Source organism: Leucopleurus acutus (assembly GCF_964270905.1).
Source record: "Leucopleurus acutus genome assembly, chromosome: 5".
NCBI lineage: Eukaryota > Metazoa > Chordata > Mammalia > Artiodactyla > Delphinidae > Leucopleurus > Leucopleurus acutus.
This window is the reverse complement of record NC_139147.1, coordinates 66,815,199-66,837,202: the sequence shown is the minus strand read 5'-3', so window position 1 is coordinate 66,837,202 and position 22,004 is coordinate 66,815,199. Positions and strand designations below refer to the sequence as shown.

General features: G+C 37.7%; 1 protein-coding gene across 3 annotated transcripts in view; it reads right to left on the bottom strand.

The window, feature by feature from the left end:
- Window positions 1-15,693: 15,693 nt before the first annotated feature.
- GTF2E1 (general transcription factor IIE subunit 1) overlaps window positions 15,694-22,004 on the bottom strand; it is a 34,958-nt gene continuing 28,647 nt past the window's right edge. For all 3 annotated transcript variants that reach the window (XM_082839003.1, XM_082839005.1, XM_082839004.1), the window contains exons 4-5: window positions 21,726-21,967; window positions 15,694-17,443 (exon numbers count right to left, since the gene is read on the bottom strand). In XM_082839003.1, coding sequence (XP_082695129.1) covers window positions 17,019-17,443; window positions 21,726-21,967 — 667 coding nt within the window. In that variant the 3' untranslated portion in view covers window positions 15,694-17,018. The remainder of the gene's footprint in view (window positions 17,444-21,725; window positions 21,968-22,004) is intronic.

Here is a 22,004-nt window from a genome sequence, read left to right as displayed (position 1 = left end):
CTCCCTAACACCATACACAAAAATAAGCTCAAAATGGATTAAAGTCATAAATGTAAGGCCAGACACTATCAAACTCTTAGAGGATAACATAGGCAGAACACTCTATGACATAAATTACAGCAAGATCCTTTCTGACCCACCTCCTAGAGAAATGGAAATAAAAACAAAAATAAACAAATGGGACCTAATGAAACCTAAAAGCTTTTGCACAGCAAAGGAAACCATGAATAAGACAACCCTCATAATGGGAGAAAATATTTGCAAATGAAGCAACTGACAAAGGATTAATCTCCAAAATTTACAAGCAGCTCATGCAGCTCAATACCAAAGAAACAAACAACCCAATCCAAAAATGGGCAGAAGACCTAAACAGACATTTCTCCAAAGAAGATATGCAGATTGCCAACAAACACATGAAAAGCTGCTCAACGTCATTAATCATTAGAGAAATGTGAATCAAAACCATGATGAGGTATCACCTCACACCAGTCAGAATGGCCATAATTGAAAAATCTAGAAACAATAAATGCTGGAGATGGAGTGGAGAAAAGGGAAAACTCTTGCACTGTTGGTGACAATGTAAACTGATACAGCCACTATGGAGAACAGTATGGAGGTTCCTTATAAAATACGACCATATTTTCCAACAATCTCACTGCTGGGCATATACCCTGAGAAAACCATAATTCAAAAAGAGTCATGTACCACAATGTTCATTGCAGGTCTATTACAATAGCCTGGACATGGAAGTAACCTAAGTGTCCACTGACAGATGAATAGATAAAGAAGATGTGGCACATATATACAATGGAATATTACTCAGCCATAAAAAGAAACGAAATTGAGTTATTTGTAGTGAGGTGGATGGACCTAGAGTCTGTCATACAGAGTTAAATAAGTCAGAAAGAGAAAAACAAATACCATATGCTAACACATATATATGGAATCTAAAAATAAAAAAAGTTTCTGAAGAACCTAGGGGCAAGACAGGAATAAAGATGCAGAAGTAGAGAATGGACTTGAGGACACGGGGAGGGGGAAGGGTAAGCTGGGATGAAGTGAGACAGTGGCATGGACATATATACACTACCAAATGTAATACAGATAGCTAGTGGAAAGCAGCCACATAGCATAGCGAGATCAGCTAGCTGCTCTGTGACTACCTAGAGTGGTGGGATAGGGAGGGTAAGAGGAGACGCAAGAGGGAGGAGATATGGGGATATATGTATATGTATAGCTGATTCACTTTGTTATAGAGCAGAAACTAACACACCATTGTAAAGCAATTATACTCCAATAAAGGTGTTAAAAAAAAATCAAGGATGCTTGAATTCTTACCTCATATGCATATCTCCTATTACTCTGTCCTCTGTAGCTGTTGCCAGGAAAGGCTCTCTGGTCACAAACCCTAGAGTTCTGACATTTTCTGTTGACTCTCACATCTTGGTTACAAGGCCCTGTCTTCTCCCCAGTGATTAATAGTAATTACTGCACACAGTGCTGGGAGAGGTATTACTTTAAAAAGAAACAGCACATAGATATAAATTATCACAAACCCAGAAATTTCACTCTTAGTTATATACCCCCCCCAAACTGAAAATAGGTACTCAAATACTTGTACATGAATGTTCATAGCAGCATTATTATTCACAATAGCTAGAATGTAGAAACAACCCAAATGTCCATCAACAATGAATGGATAAACAAATTGTAGAAATACACAAAACAGAATACTACTCAGTCATAAAAAGGAATGAAGTACTGACACATGCTACAACATGGGTGAACCTCTAAAATATTATAAGTGAAAGAGGTCAGATACAAAGGGTCACATATTGAGTGATTCCATTTATATGAAATATCCAGAATAGGTAAATGCATAGACAGAAAGAAGACTGGTAGTTGCCAAGGGCTGGGGGGAAAGGAGAATGGGGAGCAACTGCTTAATGGTTATGGGTTTTGTTTTGGGGTGATGAAAATGTTTTGGAACTGGATGGAGATGGTGCTTGCACAATATTGTGAATGCACCAAATGCCACTGAATTGTTCAATTTAAAATGATTAATTCTATGTCATATGAATTTCACCACAATCAAAAAAGGGAGGGGGATACTCACTCAGCTAGCATATACCTTTATCCCCTAACTGCCTCACTTCTACCTGAAGGTGTATGTAGAAAGGTGAAGTATCGGCCATTATGTGACCACGAAGCAACAAATATTTGCCAAGAATGGCTAAGCATAAACATAAAAGGAAGCTACGTCTTTGACATCATGAAGGAAACCATGGTATCATCAATTTTAATTTATTAAGAGACAAATAAAATCCCTAGTTGAAGAAATTGGACAACCTTTCTTCTTTACAATTTCTTCTTTAAAGATTGACCTTAACATAGAATTCACGTGTAAGCTTTCAGTTAGATGCATTTGTTAGATGTACTTTTGGTTAGATGGTTTCACCAGTTGCTGGGGAAATGCACTTTGCTGCGTAGATCAGCACTCACCATCTGTAAGTATTCCAAACAGGAAGATAATTAATACAAAATAGCATCACAAACATTAGGTATTCAAGTAATGACAGAAATGGAAAATAAGTCTTTTATATAAAGGCCATGGTTTATTCCTGGCCTGAATAAACATAAATGTTTATTCATTCAAAATGTATTGATGACTACTTACTATGTGTCAGGCATTGAGCCAGGGATATGAGCCAGAACACTGCAGTGAGCAAGAAAGATAAGCCTCTGCCCTCATGGAGCTTACATTCTAGTGAGGGGAGAGACAGACAATAAACACATGAGCAGTCTCACATACACTGCCTGTTAATATCATGCATACAGAGCAACACACTGGGCTTCCAACTCCTTTGATTTAGGACTGGCTGTCAGCTCCTCCGGCTCTGGTCTGGTTTCACAGGGTGCTCCGGTTCCTCAGTTACCTAGGAGTCAGCAGCACTTTCAACATCACAACATTGGTCTCAGTAGTCAAAAATTTCTCAGTTCCTTATCTCCACTGCTGATGTCATCCCTACATTTCACCTTACTTCAGGAAACACACAAACCAAGAAAACACCTCATCCCAACCATTCCCACCCCTAAAAGGGGAAAAATTAAACCAGAAGCAAAATCCATTATTGTTCCCAAGAGAAAGAGCCTACCAACAAAACAAAGCCTGCCTTTCCGGTAGAGGATGAGGGAGGAGAGGAGGGTGGGCACAGCATTCAGGTCAAAAGCTTGTACATGAGGAAAAACGCAAATAATCACTAAGCACAATACATAACTCTAGCACCTGAAGAGAATGCCCTAGACCAGTGCTGTTCAAGAGAAATATAATGCAAGCTACAAATGTGAGCAAAATATGCAATTTAAAATTTTCTAATAGCCATATAAAAGAAACAGGCGAAATTATCTTTAATAGCATATTTCCTCTAACCCAAGATAACTACAGTACTATCTTTTCAACAAATAATCAATATAAAAAATTATTAATAAGATATTTTGCATTCTTTAATCCCATTCTGAGTCTTCAAAATTTGGTATGTATTTCATATTTACAGCACATCTCAGTTTGGACTAGATATAGTTCAAGTACTCAATAGACACAAGTGGCTAGTGGCTACCATATTGGACAGGGCAGCCCTAGACAAAGTACTCACTAAGTTCCCTTTTCCGTGAACATTAAAGCTAATGGCTCCCGAGAGCTAAAGCTTCTAGACGTCTCATTGGCTGCACCAAAGAAGCTATATTCTGCTACCCTCTACTGTTAGTCCTGGGGACACAGCCCTAGGTACCACAAACCACAAGTAAACATAATTCACTGATTAAGAAAAAAATATATATATATATAAATGTATGTATGTGTGTATGTATACATACATATACATATTCAGGCAGGAACAAAATGATATGACGTGGTAGAGAAAAGACTATGTTTTCCTAGTGCCAATTCATCTGTTCATTCATCCATTCAACATTTGTTGACAGCCTATCATGCACCAGAAGTAACTGCATATGCTAGTATCCTGCCCTCAGGGAACTTACCATCTTTGGGGGGAGAAGTTGATAGATATAAATAATTAAATAAAAAAATAAATAAGTTCACTGTCCATAGCAATTTTGCTATGAAGAAAATAAAACAGGAAAATATCATCATGAATGGGAGAAGAGATTACTGTAGATACGGCAAAGAAGGCTTTTCTGAGAATGTGCCATTTAAGCCGAGAATGAAATAATAGGGACAAAAATGGAGAAGAATGTTCTGTGCAGAGAATACAACTAGGGCAAAGACCTCAGGCAGGAAAAACCTTGGCATATTTGCAAAACGAAGAATGTCAATGTGGTTAGAGAGTAGTTAACAGGGAGAAGAATAGTAGATGTAGTCATAAAACTAGGAGCCAGACCTCTTTGGACCCATAGAAAAGGGTCAGGAGTTTAGAGTCTAGATGTTATTCTAAGAAAAAGTCAATGAAGGGTTTTAAGCGCCAGGGGTGAAGGGGGGGTGGTTTGTTAATATGGCTTGGAGTAGGCTGGTAGTGGTGGGGTCAGATTTAGAATATATTTTCAATTTATTAGCAAGTCCTATCAGCTCTATTTCAAATCTGACAGGACTTGCTGATGAATGGGACATGGGATGAAAAAAAGGAAGGATGGCCAACTACTAGACTTTTGGTGTGAGCATGCAGGTGGAATGGTGGTGTCATTTACTGAGATGGGGAGATAAAACAGGAACAAACACTGCTCCCGCTCCTCTATTTCCAATCTTGATAAATGGAACAACCATTCAGTCAGAAGCCAGAGCTTCATCCAAGGCGGTGCCATATCCAAAGAGTCACCAAATCCGTTAATGCCACCTCCCCAAACTTAAAGCTGTCCCCTCCTTTCCATCCCTACTGACTTGGACAGGTCTTTAGACCTATTACTCACTAAGACTATTGAAATCACCTTAATAATCTCCACATTTAAATTCCAACCCAACGTCAATGCTACAAATTTTTCCCCTGCTTAACATTCTCTAACAATCTTTTTGAAGAGCAACTTGGCAATAGCTATCAGTTTAAAATGGACATGTCCTGTGATTGGCTATTTCTCTCTTATGGTTCTATCCTATAGAAGTACTCAGAGAATGCGGATATGAGGGTAATTCATTATAGCACTTTAATAGTGAAAAACTGGACACTACCTAAACGCCATTCAAGAAGGGAATTGTTACATAAACCATCATATAATTATATTATAAAATTCAATCTAGTCCTTATCTTTAAAAATGAAGCAGGTTTAAATATATTGATTTAGAAAGATCTCCAAGATATTTCAAAAACAAATGGCAATGTGTATATGATTGTATTTATTTAAAAAGCATTGCAGTATATCTGTGGGGATGTATGAGTATGTTGTTTCTAAAGGCCTAGAAAATATCACATTAAACTATCAACAATGGTTACCTCGGGGTAAATGAAATAGGGATGGGCTGGGTGGGGAGTTCTCATTTTTTACCATATATATATATATTTCTTATTGGATGAATTTTTAAATAATTAATACATTTATATAACAACAACAACAAACTGTACAACTATCCTGTATGCTTTGACATGATTCAAGGCACTTTAGCACCTGGCACCAGCCTTCATTTCCAGACTAATTTCTCAGACTTATTTACATTAGGTAGGCGATAATGTACTTTCGTGTGATAGGAAATGTGGGTTGATTCTTGAAGCTGGGTCGTGTACTACACCTATCTGCTTTGCAACTGGAATAGGAAAGGCAGCGCCTAGTATTCAGGAGGACAGGAAGCTCTTTCTGAAGAGAAGCTAAGGTACTTGTTCCTTCCCTTGAGGGCACACCAGAATTAGTTCATTCCTTTAGCTCTTCAAAGGAAGAAGTAAAATTTCAAGACTCTTGCCCCTTCTCAACCCATTTGGCTTTACATGTTTTAAGAATACCTGTACTTATCTTGTTCACAGTTTATTTTACTTTTATAATATGAAAATCCAATAGAAAAGACAGCAAATTTAGTGCCATACTTCCAATTCCTTTCTGGAAAATCTTCTTCATTTCCCAAGAGATGTTTAGATATTAAAAAAAAAAAGTGATAGTAGCCCAACTCTGATAGAGATAACACATGTGAAATAGCTTTGGTAGAAACAAAATGCTGAACAAACAGAAGGTAGAATTATACCAATTTCTAAATTCTAAAGATTTTCATATTTGTTTTTGGATTGTCATTTCCTAGTTAATGTTTTTTAAACTCAGGAATAAAGAGAACAAGAAAGTACATATGTAAGTCTTTCTATTGTGGTCCTGGCTGGGAATCTAGTCATAGAGCCAACCAGTAGAAAGAAAATAAACTGTTCTTCCCAATCTTATTCCCATTCAGCGTCTAATTCTCTCAAAATGATACCAAAAAGAGTTATGAAATATTCGATTATTTCCGCCCTAGTCTGTGAGATTAGAAATGAAGTACCTTGGCAAGATAGGAAGAGAGAAACCTAATTAGCAACTGTTTATGCTCTGGTTTGCTACATTCTAAATCCTAAACCTGCCACCTACACTAGTCCCTCAATTAAAATATCCTTCAACTGGTTTGAATTGCTGTAGAACATCAGAAGGTTTTTGTTGTTGTTGTTTTGTTATTATTATTCAGCCTCATTATAAAATGTATTAGCTACCACTTACCTCCATAAACTATCAGAGCAGAAAGGAATCATTGGTGATTCTAGCATAATCCTCTCATTACTGACAGATGAGAAACTAGCCCAGAAAGATTACATCAGATAACGGTGTCACACTGCAAGTGTCTAGTTAACTGGAGCTGGGACTAGAACCTAGTCTCCTGACTTCCAGGCTATGCTAAATTGGATATTTTCTTTTAATCATTTAAAGTTAACACTCCTTAAGGTGTTTTGGAAAAAGTGGTATCTAAATAAGAAAAAGGCTTCAACTTCAAGGGCAGACAGAATGAAAGCAGTTTTCCAGCACATACAAAGCTATGGATCATCTAGGGCCAGTTATTTACTCATCATCTTACTTTTGGCCAAATATATGAGTAATATTTTTTTGGTGTAATGAGAGGAGAAAAAAGTTGGAAAGTAGGGGGTGTGGGGAAAAAGTAGGTGGGAAAATGGTTCCTTGGTTAGGGAAACATCTTGATAGGCCACTTTGGATGTGATAGGACCTTTCAAGGCCCTGCTTGGAGTAGGAATAAAACAAAGAACTAAATTATTTTCTCTAATACATTTATAACTTTCCAAGGTCTTTGGAAAGAAAAGGGTGATAATGAGAAGGAAAAAGGAAGCTGAAATTTTAGCAAGGAAGGCAGCACTCTACTTGGGATGAAATATGTGAGAATGGTAAAGACACTCTTTAAGAACAAGGATGTATACAATCCACTCATACCTTGACTCTTCAGTGCTGAGACAAAAACCCCTCACTGCCCGCCCCCTGCCCATTACTACAAAAACTTCAGTGAAGCTCTGCTACACAGACTTGTGTCCATAGTACTGTGAGAGTCGGTATATGTAGTGCAGAGGAGAGGTGAAGAAGCCAGGGAAGCAGGGAGGCTTCCTGAAGTAAGGAGAAACCTGGCCAGTGTAATGGCTAGGATACCAAACGAAAATGTTTCAAGGAAAAAGTGGGTTTATAGCATGAAATCCTAAAGGGCAGCCAAAGAGATTGAGAAATAAAGGGCTGTTAAGTTGGACAATTAGGACTGGAGAAAGCTGTTTCAGTGTAGTAATAGGGCATAACACAGACTGCAAGAGGGAGATGAAAGAAATACGCAACAAGTCTAGATGAGTCTTTAAGAAGTTGGTAGATAATGGATAAGAAAAATAGAACAGTAGCTTTAGGAAGCAGAACGTGTAAGTTGGATTCAAGAAAAAACAATAACAAGAAACATGTATTCACTGAAATGAAGAGCTGAGAGTTCACCTACAACTACATTATAAACTTAACATCTGATTACTATTTTATTTAAATGAACTTCTTTCTAAATTATGAATGTTTAGAAAACAATGTTTAAAAGTTGAATAGCCCCATATGCACGAGGTACATAAAGTCATTCTTTTTTTTTCTTTTACATCAAATAAAAATTTATTTCCAATATATTTATCAACAACCTAACTATACACCTTAAAGAACTAGGGAAAATTAAATTTGAATATATCAAATAGAATGAGATACTATAGATTAAAATGGAGACAGAGGAGAGAAAAAAGAACAAAGAAAATCAGCAAAAGTAGGTTCTTAGCAAAGATCCAGAAAATTGACAAATTTTCAAATAAGTTGACTAAGAAAAAAGAGAGAAGATTTAAATTATTAAAATAAGAAATAAGTGTGTTGACATTACTACTGAATTTACAAACATAAAAAGGATGCTAAGGGTATATTATGCACAACTGCACCTCAAGATTTTAGATAATCCAGGTGAAATGGATGAATTCCTGGAAATTCTCCCACCAAAACTGAACCATGAAAAAATAGAAAATCTGATTAGATTTAAAAAATTAAGAAAATTGAATCACAAATCTAGAAACTCCAACAAAGACAGCCATGTACCATATGGATTCACTGTTGAATTCTACCAAACATAAAAAATATATATATATATATAAAAATATATATTTTTTTCACATCTTTATTGGAGTTTAATTGCTTTACAATGGTGTGTTAGTTTCTGCTTTATAACGAAGTGGATCAGTTACACATATAGATATGTCCCCGTATCTCTTCCCTCTTGCATCCCCCTCCATCCCACCCTCCCTATCCCACCCCTCTAGGTGGTTGCAAAGCACTGAGCTGATCTCCCTGTGTTATGTGGCTGCTTCCCACTAGCTATCTATTTTACGTTTGGTAGTGTATATATGTCCATGCCACTCCCTCACTTTGTCCCAGTTTACTCTTCCCCGTTCCCGTATCCTCAAGTCCATACTCTAGTAGGTCTGCATCTTTATTCCCATCATGCCCCTAGGTTCATTTTTTTTTTTTAGATTCCATATATATGTGTTAGCATACGGTATTTGTTTCTCTTTCTGACTTACTTCACTCTGAATGACAGTCTCTAGGTGCATCCACCTCATTACAAATAATTCAGTTTTGTTCCTTTTTATGGCTGAGTAATATTCCATTGTGTATATGTGCCACATCTTCTTTATTCATTCATCTGTCAATGGACACTTAGGTTGCTTCCATGTCCTGGCTATTGTAAATAGAACTGCAATGAACATTTTGGTACTTGACAATTTTTGAATTATGGTTTTCTCAGGGTATATGCCCAGCAGTGGGATTGCTGGGTCATATGGTAGTTCTATTTTTAGTTTCGTAAGGAACCTCCATACTGTTCTCCATAGTGGCTGTATCAGTTTACATTCCCACCAACAGTGCAAGAGGGTTCCCTTTTCTCCACACACTCTCCAGCATTTATTGTTTGTAGATTTTTTGAGGATGGCCATTCTGACTGGTGTGAGATGATACCTCATTGTAGTTTTGATTCACATTTCTCTAATGATTATGTTGAGCATTCTTTCATGTGTTTGTTGGCAATCTGTATATCTTCCTTGGAAAAATGTCTATTTATGTCTTCTGCTCATTTTTGGACTGGGTTGTTTTTTTGATATTGAGCTACATGAGTTGCTTGTAAATTTAGGAGATTAATCCTTTGTCTGTTGCTTCATTTGCAAATATTTTCTCCCATTCTGCGGGTTATCTTTTATTTCCATTTCTCTAGGAGGTGGGTCAGAAAGGATCTTGCTGTGATTTATGTCATAGAGTGTTCTGCCTATGTTTTCCTCTAAGAGTTTGATGGTGTCTGGCCTTACATTTAGGTCTTTAATCCATTTTGAGTTTATTTTTGTGTATGGTGTTAGGGAATGTTCTAATTTCATTCTTTTATGTCCAGTTTCCCCAGCAGCACTTATTGAAGAGACTCTTTTCTCCATTGTATACTCTTGCTTCCTTGATCAAAAATAAGGTGACCATATGTGCGTGGGTTTATTGCTGGGCTTTCTATCCTGTTCCATTGATCTATATTTCTGTTTCTGTGCCAGTACCATACTGTCTTGATTACCATAGCTTTGCAGTATAGTCTGAAGTCCGGGAGCCTGATTCCTCCAGCTCCGTTTTTCGTTCTCAAGATCACTTTGGCTATTCGGGTTCTTTTGTGTTTCCATACAAATTGTGAAATTTTTTGTTCTAATTCTGTGAAAAATGCCAGTGGTAGTTTGATAGGGCAAGCATTGAATCTATAGATTGCTTTGGGTAGTAGAGTTATTTTCACAATATTTTTTCTTCCAATCCAAGAACATGGTATATCTCTCCATCTGTTTGTATCATCTTTAATTTTTCATCAGTGTCTTATAATTTTCTGTATACAGGTCTTTTGTCTCCTCAGGTAGGTTTATTCCTAGATATTTTATTCTTTTTCTTGCAACGGTAAATGGGAGTGTTTTCTTGATTTGAATTTCAGATTTTTCATCATTAGTGTATAGGAATGCAAGAGATTTCTGAGCATTAATTTTGTATCCTGCTACTTTACCAAATTCATTGATGAGCTCTAGTAGTTTTCTGGTGGCATCTTTAGGATTCTCTACGTATAGAATCATGTCATTTGCAAACAGTGACAGCTTTACATCTTCTTTTCCAATTTGGATTCCTTTTATTTCTTTTTCTTCTCTGATTGCTGTGGCTAAAACTTCCAAAAGTATGTTGAATAATAGTGGTGAGAGTGGACAACTTTGTCTTGTTCCTAATCTTAGTGGAAGTGGTTTCATTTTTCACCATTGAGGATGATGTTTGCTTTGGGTTTGTCGTATATGGCCTTTATTATGTTGAGGAAAGCTCCCTCTAAGCCTACTTTCTGGAGGGATTTTATCATAAATGGTCTTGAATATAGTCAAAAGCTTTCTCTGCATCTATTGAGGTGATCATATGGTTCTTCGCCTTTAATTTGTTAATATGGTGTATCACGTTGATTGATTTGCATATATTGAAGAATCCTTGCATTCCTGGGATAAACCCCACTTGTTCACGGTGTATGGTCCTTTTAATGTGATGTTGGATTCTGTTTGCTAGTATTTTGTTGAGGATTTTTGCATCTATGTTCATCAGTGACGTTGGCCTGTAGTTTTCTTTTTTTGTGACATCTTTGTCTGGTTTTGGTATCAGAGTAATGGTGGCGTCATAGAATGAGTCTGGGAGTGTTCCTCACTCTGCTCTATTTTGGAAGAGTTTGAGAAGGATAGCTGTTAGCTCTTCTCTAAATGTTTGATAGAATTCGCCTGTGAAGCCATCTGGTCCTGGGCTTTTCCTTGTTGGAAGATTTTAAATCACAGTTTCAATTTCAGTGCTTGTGAGTGGTCTGTTCATATTTTCTATTTCTTCCTGGTTCAGTCTCGGAAGGTTGTGCCTTTCTAAGAATTTGTCCATTTCTTCCAGGTTGTCCATTTTATTGGCATATAGTTGCTTGCACCAATCTCTCATGATCCTTTTTATTTCTTCAGTGTCAGTTGTTACTTCTCCTTTTTCATTTCTAATTCTATTTATTTGAGTCTTCTCCCTTTTTTCTTGGTAAGTCTGGCTAATGGTTTATCAATTTTTTTTATCTTCTCAAGGAACCATTCCTTCATTTCTTTTTCATTTATTTCTGATCTGATCTTTATGATTTCTTTTTTTCCGCTAACTTTGGGGTATTTTTGTTCTTCTTTCTCTAATTGCTTTAGGTGTAAGGTTAGTTGTTTATTTGAGATTTTTCTTGTTTCTTAAGGTAGGATTATATTGCTATAAAATTCCCTCTTAGAACTGCTTTTGCTGCATCCCATAGGTTTTGGGTCATAGTGTTTTCATTGTCATTTGTTTCTAGGTATTGTTTGATTTCCTCTTTGATTTCTTCAGTGATCTCTTGGTTATTAAGTAGTGTGTTGTTTAGCCTCCATGTGTTTGTATTTCATACAGATTTTTTTCCTGTAATTGATATCTAGATTCATAGCGTTGTGGTCGGAAAAGATATTTGATACGATTTCAATTTTCTTAAATTTACCGAAGCTTGATTTGTGACCCAAGATATGATCTATCCTGGAGAACATTCCATGAGCACTTGAGAATGTGTATTCTGTTGTTTTTGGATGGAATGTTCTATAAATATCAATTAAGTCCATCTTGTTAAATGTATCATTTAAAGCTTGTGTTTACTTATTTTCATTTTGGATGATCTGTCCATTGGTGAAAGTGGGGTGTTAAAGTCCCCTAGTATAATTGTGTCACTGTCAATTTCCCCTTTTATGGCTATAGTATTTGCCTTAGTGTTGAGGTGCTCCTATGTTGGGTGCGTAAATATTTACAATTGTTATATCTTCTTCTTGGATTGATCCCTTGATCATTATGTAGTGTCCTTCTTTATCTCTTGTAACAGTCTTTGTTTTCAAGTCTATTTTGTCTGATATGAGAATTGCTACTCCAGCTTTCTTTTGATTTCCGTTTGCATGGAATATCTTTTTCCATCCCCTCACTTTCAGTCTGTATGTGTCCCTAGGTCTGAAGTGGGTCTCTTGTAGATAGCATATACACAGGTCTTGTTTTTGTGTCCATTCAGCCAATCTATGTTTTTTGGTTGGAGCATTTAATCCATTTACATTTAAGGTAATTATCGATATGTATGTTCCTATTACCATTTTCTTAATTGTTTGGGGTTTATTTTTGTAGGTCTTTTCCTTCGCTTGTGTTTCCTGTCTAGAGAAATTCCTTTAGCATTTGTTGTAAAGCTGGTTTGGTGGTGCTGAATTCTCTTAGCTTTTGCTTGTCTGTAAAGCTTTTAATTTCTCCGTCAAATCTGAATGGGATCCTTGCTGGGTAGAGTAATCTTGGTTGTAGGTTTTTCTCCTTCATCACTTTAAATATGTCCTGCCACTCCCTTCTGGCCTGCAGAGTTTCTGCTGAAAGATCAGCTGTTAACCTCATGGGGATTCCCTTAGGCGTTATTTGTTGTCTTTCCCTTGCTGCTTTTAATATTTGTTCTTTCTATTTAATTTTTAATAGTTTGATTACTATGTGTCTTGGCGTGTTTTTCCTTGGATTTATCCTCTATGGGACTGTCTGTGCTTCCTGGACTTGATTAACTATTTCCTTTCCCATATTAGGGAAGTTTTCTACTATAATCTCTTCAAATATTTTCTCATTCCCTTTATTTTTCTCTTCTTCTTCTGGGACCCCTATAATTCGAATGTTGATGCATTTAATGTTGTCCCAGAGGTCTCTGAGACTGTCCTCAGTTCTTTTCATTCTTTTTTCTTTATTCTGCTCTGCAGTAGTTATTTCCACTATTTTATCTTCCACGTCACTTATCCATTCTTCTGCCTCAGTTATTCTGCTATTGATTCCTTCTAGAGAATTTTAAATTTCATTTATTGTGTTGTTCATCACTGTTTGTTTGCTCTTTAGTTCTCCTATGTCATTGTTAAACATTTCTTGTATTTTTTCCATTCTATTTCCAAGATTTTGGATCATCTTTACTATCATTATTCTGAATTCTTTTTCAGGTAGACTGCCTATTACCTCTTCATTTGTTAGGTCTGGTGGGTGTTTGCCTTGCTCCTTCATCTGCTGTGTGTTTCTCTGTTTTCTCGTTTTGCTTAACTTACTGTGTTTGGGGTCTCCTTTTTGCAGTCTTGCAGGTTTGTAGTTTCCATTGTTTCTGGTGTCTGTCCCCAGTGGCTAAGTTTGGTTCAGTGGGTTGTGTAGGCTTCCTGGTGGAGGGGACTAGTGTCTGTGTTCTGGTGGATGAGGCTGGATTTTGTCTTTCTGGTGGGTAGGTCCACGTCTGGTGGTGTATTTTGGGGTGTCTGTGGCCTTAGTATGATTTTAGGTAGCCTCTCTGCTAATGGATGGGGTTGTGTTCCTTCCTTGCTAGTTGTTTCACATAGGGTGTCCAGCACTGTAGCTTGCTGGTCGTTGAGTGGAGGTGGGTCTTGGCATTGAGACGAGGTCTCTGGGAGATTATCGCCATTTGATATTAGTGGAGCTGGGAGGTCTCTTGTGGACCAGTATCCTGAACTTGGCTCTCCCACCTCAGTGGCACAGCCCTGATGCCTGGCTGGAGCACCAAGAGCCTGTCCTCCACACAGCTCAAAATAAAAGGGAGAAAAAAAGAAAGAAAGAAAAAAGAAGATAAAATAAAGTTATTAAAAAATTTTTTTTAATTAAAAAAAAAATGGACAGACAGAACCCTAGGACAAATGGTAAAAGCAAAGCTATACAGACAAAATCACACACAGAAGCATACACATACACACTCACAAAAAGAGAAAAAGGGAAAAAATATATATATATCGTTGCTCCCAAAGCCTCCTCAATTTGGGATGATTCGTTGTCTATTCATGTTTTCCACAGATGCAGGGTACATCAAGTTGATTGTGGAGATTTAATCCACTGCTCCTGAGCTGCTGGGAGAAATTTCCCTTTCTCTTCTTTGTTCGCTCAGCTCCTGGGGTTCAGCTTTGGATTTGGACCCGCCTCTGCATATAGGTCACCTGAGGGCATCTGTTCTTTGCTCAGATAGGACAGGGTTAAAGAAGCAGCTGATTCGGGGGCTCTGGCTCAGTCAGCCCAGGGGGGTGGGGGTGGGAGGGAGGGTTTCGGATGTGGGGCGAGCCTGCGGTGGCAGAGGCCAGCGTGACATTGCACCAGCCTGAGGCGCGCCGTGTGTCCTCCCCGGGAAGTTGTCCCTGGATCACGGGATCCTGGCAGTGGCGGGCTGCGCAGGCTCCCGGGAGGGGAGGTGTGGATAGTGACGTGTGCTTGCACACAGGCTTCTTGGTAGCTACAGCAGCAGCCTTAGCATCCCATGCCTGTCTCTGGGGTTTGCACTGATAGCCGTGGCTCATGCCCATCTCTGGAGTTCCTTTAAATGGCACTCTTAATCCCCACTCCTCGTGCACCAGGAAACAAAAAGGCAAGAAAAAGTCTCGTCTCTTCAGCAGGTCCAGACTTTTTCCCGGACTCCCTCCCGGCTAGCTGTGGTGCACTAGCCCCCTTCAGGCTGTGTTCATGCCACCAACCCCAGTCCTCTCCCTGGGATCTGACCGAAGCCCGAGCCTCAGCTCCCAGCCCCCGCCCGCCCTGGCGGGGGCGCAGACAAGCCTCTTGGGCTGGTGACTGCTAGTCGGCACCGATCCTCTGTGCAGGAATCTCTCCACTTTGCCCTCTGCACCCCTGTGGCTGTGCTCTCCTCCATGGCTCTGAAGCTCCCCCCTCCACCACCCGTAGTCTCCGCCCATGAAGGGGCTTCCTAGTGTGTGGAAACCTTTCCTCCTTCACAGCTCCCTCCCACTGGTGCAGGTCCTGTCCCTATTCTTTGTCTCTGTTTTCTCTTTTTTCTTTTACCCTTCCCAGGTACGTGGGGAGTTTCTTGCCTTTCAGGAGGTCTGAGGTCTTCCGCCAGCATTTAGTAGGTGTTCTGTAGGAGTTGTCCCACATGTAGATGTATTTCTGGAGGAAGGTGATCTCCACATCTTACTCTTCCGCCATCTTGAAGCTCCTCCCATAAAGTCATTCTTGAGGCAACTTATTGCCAGAAAAAGTTTAGACTACATAAAATTGCATCTATTATTTGAAACATGACCAATAAGAGAAAATATTCTGAAACACTTTTTTTTAAATGGGAAGAGTATTCATTTTAATTATGTAAAGATGTTACAGAGCTAGATTAACAAATTTCAGTCAGTATAAAATAGATTTATTGTCAATATTCAGTCATAATACAACCCAGGTAAATGAACCATTACTTTATACAAGGCTCAGATGTTTAAAATCTATCTCAACTTTACACATGTACTATAAAATGATAAATACTTAAAATGACAATGCAAGGGAAAATATTATAAAAAATACAATTGTTGTAGACCTTTGTACGAAAGTTCTTTAAAGTTCTGCCTTAAGGAATAATACCATACTACATATCAGAACCAAAAATAAAGTATTTTCCTTGAGGTTACAATGCTCAATGATATACTGGATGCACTCTAAAATACCATTCCTGACAAGAATCAAAAGAGACAAGGTCATCAATAATGTTGAGAGAAAAAAAAAAGAGAGAGGAGTAATCAATTGTTATATGCTGATTTCTGCTGGAATGGCCTCTTTAAACAATTTACAGCACTGTGGAAGAACTGAAAAAGAAGGGGACCAGTCTCAGCTTTATATAAAGGATTTCCAAATCAGCACACACTCAGACAATGTTAAAGGGTACTGTTCCCAATGCTCTCCACTCTTCAACCCCTTACATGGACTCCTTATCCTAAGTCTGTGTTTTTTCTCTAATTTCTTCCTAAGGGCTTACCAAACACACTTTCTGTTTTCTATTACCTAACATACAAACCAAAAGGCATTATGCACAACAATAATATCTGTTAGTCAAGTCAGTTCTAAAGACACCAATTTTGGTTTAGATATTAATCGTGAGATTTACGCATAACCATCCTTCTTCCACACACACTCCCACCTCCCCTTACATATTGACTCCATCCTAAACTGTGAGGCAATATGAAGCTTTAAGATTTTTTTATTTCCTTCATCAATGATTTGCCTGTTGCCAAGCTGCTTGGTTGGCAGCAATATCAGGAGCTTTTTGGAATGCTTGGTCAGAATAAATAAAAAGGATGTGATCAATGAATTACTGTAACCTATCAAAGTGGGCTTCTACAGGCAGACATGAAGAATTTACCTTTAGACTTCTCTCACTCATTTCAGAAGGGAGAAAAATGTGTCTTAAAAGGGAAAGAAAAAAGGTGAGATAAGGAAATACAGCAAAATATTAATACTGTAGTAATAGGAAAGGGTATGCTTATAGCCAACCTACCTCGTGGAGAAGTTTCTGGCATAAAAATCAAACTTTCTCTCTCTCCCATTACTCTTTGCACAAGATTAACAGTTGATTTACATCAAGAGAGGCAGAAGGCCACTGAACACTTTTCTTCAAAGGTAGGGAATTTCTTTTTAAATGCACATTAGAGAAAGGAGGAAAAGGTAGGGAAAGCTCACTCAAAGAGGTCCTCAAACATGCGTTGTCCCATTGCTATGTACGCTTCCTTTTCATCTGGTGTCATTTGGGCCACCAGCTCTGGCTTCTGGCTCACTTCGCTGTAGGAGAACGGACGGCCAGCCACCATGACAATGGGGTCATCTGCTACTTCCTCAAATTCATCATCTTCCTCATCCTCTTCCCCATGATGTGCAGCCACAGCTGTAGCACAGGGTGGAGAGTCATCATCTGACTCACTGGTCTCACTCTCAGAGTCACTGCCATTGGCAGTGGTCACAGGAGCAGCTGCCCCCACTGAGCCTGCTGTGGCAGAGGGGGTCTTCTTCTCATGAATGAGCAGTGCTCGCATGACCTCCTCATTATCATCTGGCCCCGCACGGCCTTCCTCACGCTCCTGAAACGAGTCTATATCTAAGCCACCTGGAAGGAAAAAAACCAGAAAGTCAATACCCTTAAACATAAAAGGCATTCCTTTATAAGTAACAAAATACATAATATTTTAATATATTATATTTAAATATAGGATAATATTATAAAATAACACAGACTTCACTGGTTCCATTTTTTGAGCTACTGTCCACAAGATATTCAAAATGTTTCTCACAAACTGGAACTTAAGTAGCATAATGGTTAAGTATAGTTGACCCTTGAACAACGTGGGTTTGAACTGTGCAGGTCCACGTATACATGGATTTTTTTTTTTCCAATAGTAAATACTACAGTACTACATGATCCATGGTTGGTTGAATCCATGGAGGTGGAGAAACCATGAATTTAAGTTATACTCAGATTAATCCCTGCACAGTTGAAGGGTCAACTGTACGTGGGTTTTAAGAAATATATGGCTTGGATCTGAATCCTGGTTCTTCCACATGCAAGCTGTAACACTTCAGGCAAGTTATTTAGTCTCTAAACTTTGGTACCTTTTTCTGTAAGATGGGATAATAAAAGCATTTGTCTTCTAGGGCTCTGGATAAGAAAATGAAATAATGTCTATGAAGGACCAATTTTGTAGCTGGCATAATAGGACATCAAAATACGGCTCCTTATCTTGCTCAGAGTAAAAGCCAAAGGCCTTACAATGGCATATAAAGTCCTACATCATCTGAACTCCTCCTGCCCACCTACTTATCCCTTCATCATTCTGCTCCTGTCACAGTGGCCTCCATGGTATTCCCTGTACACACCACACACACACTCCTACCTCAGGGCCTTTGCACTGACAGTTTCCTTTGTCTGGGATATTTTTCCTCTAGGTATCCATACCCCCTTGCATCTTTCACGTCTTCACTCAGATTTCACCTTCTTTCAATTCATCCCTACCTCTATATTCCCAATGCTCTATTTTCTTCCCCATAGCATTTATTTTCTAACATAATAATTTATGTCTATTGTCTTTGTCACCTACTTTCCACAGCTGTAGGTTCTCCACAACAGATATTTACCTTTTTTATTCAGTGATATATCCCATGCATCCAGAATAGTGCCTATTGCTTGTTAGGCACTGAATAAATATTTGATGAATGAGTAAATAAATGGCAGTTTTATTTTCCTGAAGCAAATTAAGTGTACTTTGAACTGTTTATCTAGGAATCTAGTATCAAAAATGAAACTTCTCCCACCACACACCTCCTATCATTTTGTGTACATATTACAGATGAAGAATTTAAGAAAAACATTTATATTCTGAAAATAATACAAAATATAATGCCATTTAAATACATAAAAGAATTTAAAATGTTGATTGAAACCTGACTCCTTGATTCAAATCCTGACTCTTAACACTTTTAGCTGTATGATTTTGGCCAAGTTACTTCATCTTTTTCTGCTTCAATTTTCTCAAGTACAAAAAGGGGGAAAAACAGTATCTACCTCACTGGATTATTGTGGGTATTAAGTGAATATTTGTGAAGACCTGGCACTTAGATTAGTGTTACTTATTATCAAGAGAAGACCCAGAAATGGCCAATTCTGGCCATGGATGAAGTGAAAGCATCTTCTCATTAACATATTAGAATGAATTAGTTGTAACCCTGGACATTTTAGAAAGTATAGAACTCCTGAGATAAGATATTGGGCACATAAGAGAGAGAAAGGGAAACAGGAATTGAGAAGTTAAAAGTTTAGATCAGAGAAAACAGGCTTTTGATAACATGGATGTAAAAGTGAGGGTTAAAATCAAACTTAACCATTTTAAAATAGTGCCAAAGGCTGAACCTCCTCCTTAGAGCCCTTATTACCAATGCAGTATTTCAAAAGGAAAAAAAGACCAGGAATGTATGCAAGTCTCTAAGACTTATACACTTCTAAAAGAATTTTCCAAATACCTTAATATTACCAACATAGTATTTTGAATAATGCTTAAAGTAAATATAAAATTAGAGGAAAAGCAATTTAGTTTTGTAAATTAAATGAAGTCATATCTGAAAGATTTCTGACAAGGTTCTTGAGAGATTTAGCCAAAAAAGGAATTATTCTGTTACAGATGAAGACAGAAAACAAAAAATAAGGATAAATGAACAAATCTCTAGATGGTAAGGTAGAAACACTAGTTCTAGGAGCAGTCTTATTTAATAGAGTTACAAATTACGAAGATGTATCCTGGGAAACTGTCAAGTTCACTGATGATGCTAAGCAATTCTGGGTTCTTAAAGGCCAAACTGATAGCAAAAAAATATAGGAAGAGCTGAAGGTTGTATAAGTGGGCAGAAAAGTGGCAGATCTATTTCAATATTGGCAAGTGTAAGAAAATCTGCCTATAGAAAAGTAATCTAAAATATACTAAAAAACCTTATCCAAGTTATCAAATAAAGGGCAGGAGAGGGTCTGAAAAAAATCTCTGCACATAATTCTAAAGTTATTGGTCTTAATATGCTTCCAGAAGCAAAGCAATAATAAACTGTCATGTAAAAGCTAGAAGGATATTTGAGATAAAACTCAAATAATTAATGATAAATTCATGCATAAATAACATGTATTGCTCTGGTCACTAGGTCTCAAGTAAAGTATATTACAATTGGAGATGGTCCAGAAAAAGATAATTAAAATAAGACAAAAACTGTAGGTGGAGATGGCTTGGGGGAAGAGAATCCTTTGTAAGGAAAGTAGAATCAAAAGGAATTAGAACTTTCAGTAGAGTAATAAGGACATGATTGAAGTCTATAAAATTCTGAAAGATGTTAAAATAACTTGAACTCTGAGGAAAATTAAGTGTAGGACAAATAAGACTCACTTCACACATTCACTGGATAGAGCCTATTCAACTATAATAAAACCTAACGAAGACAAATTTAGACATAAAAGCATATCCTATTTTATACATAGAAGGAAATATTCACAAAAGGGAACAGGGTAGACTAGATGACTTATTTAAAGCCCTTATGATTCAAGTTGTACCATTCTAGGAATTATAAACATTGACTGTTAAACATATGAGCCTAACTGTATACAATACTTGCTAACAATAGTTTTATTTCATTCACTTTTGTTCCTAAGTTCACAGAAAAAAAGGCTTGGTTGCTTCAAGAACAGGCAAGAAGCCAAGTTGGGGAAAACGAACCTATTAAATAGTTGACAGCCTAACTACTATGTAATCTAAACCAATATGCACCAAAATAACTAAACCTCATAGCCAAGGTAATCAGTGGGAAGGAGGGAGAGTAAAGTATGATTGCCAAGGAAAACTTTTTTCTGGTTGGAATTAAAACACCAAAGAGAATCACACCAGAGAATCACACATCTGCTTTTACCATGACTACCCAACTCCACACTACTTTTACAATTCTTAGCATACACAGTAAAGAAACGCTAATTATGAAGGGAAAAGAGTTTAGAAAAAAAAGTCAAAAAACAAGTGGTTTTTAATTACTGATGATTCTTTAGTATTAAAGAAACAGACTCAAGTGATACGTTAGTAATGATACATAACCTAGGAATAGGGACGGGTAGATTCTAATGCTGATGAAATCTAACCAGAGGGACAGACTCCCGCTTTCACCTCTGTTTCCCAGTTTCTGAGCAATACTTATCCAGTTTTAGTCTCCCATTTTCTACCTAGTCCTAAACCATCATCACCCAAAGTCTCTGAATCCAGTAATTTGAGACTAACATTTAAAAAGTAAAATCGTGCAGTTCTCAAGTTTCTGATTATTATATAATTCTTAACCCTTCAGGGCTCACAGAGATTTCCAAAATCTTCTAGTATAAAGTTTTGCCAATCTTCTTGGATGGTGAGAATCCTTGTCTTTACTCATTTGGTATCTTTTTATATATTTCAAGTAGCGCATCTCCTTGGTATTTATGAGGAGACAACATAGCTAGTATATAGTTATGGCTCCTAATTCAAAGAAACAAAAATGCATGCAAGTTAGGGCAACAGAAGATTAAAGAAGAAATGAATTTGGCCACTTTGAACACAAGAGTACTTTTTCAAGAAATTAACATAAAAAAATGAAAATTTCTTAAATCTAGAATGGAAATTTAAAAAGCTGACTGTTTTTTCAACTAAGTTGAAGTTTAATACAAGTATACTGGTTGGTTTTAATGCTTATTGCTCAATTTACTTCCTGCTATAATGCAATTGTTTTACAAAACAGACACAGTGGGTTTCCAATAAAACTAAGAATTGCCCAGGTGATTTCCTAGGTCAAGTTCATTTTCTACCATACCCAAGACATATTCATCTTACTTCTTCTACTCTTACCTTCCTTCATCTCTTCAGAACTATATGCTCCTTGGACAGTGCTCTCTCTTAACCAAATAGGTCTCTCTTTGGCAGATTTCCCCTCCAGTGAGGCTCGATGAAGATCTTCTTGGTCATCCATGTTAATGACAACATTCTGAGTGTATAAGTCCTCATAAGAGGGACCCTTGGTGGCCCATGCTTCCCGGTGGTGCCCACCTGCCAGGCCAGCAGCTGCAGCAGCAGTTGCTGCACGGTCCTTGCTATATAACAAGATTAGAGGAGGAAGGGAAGAAGAAA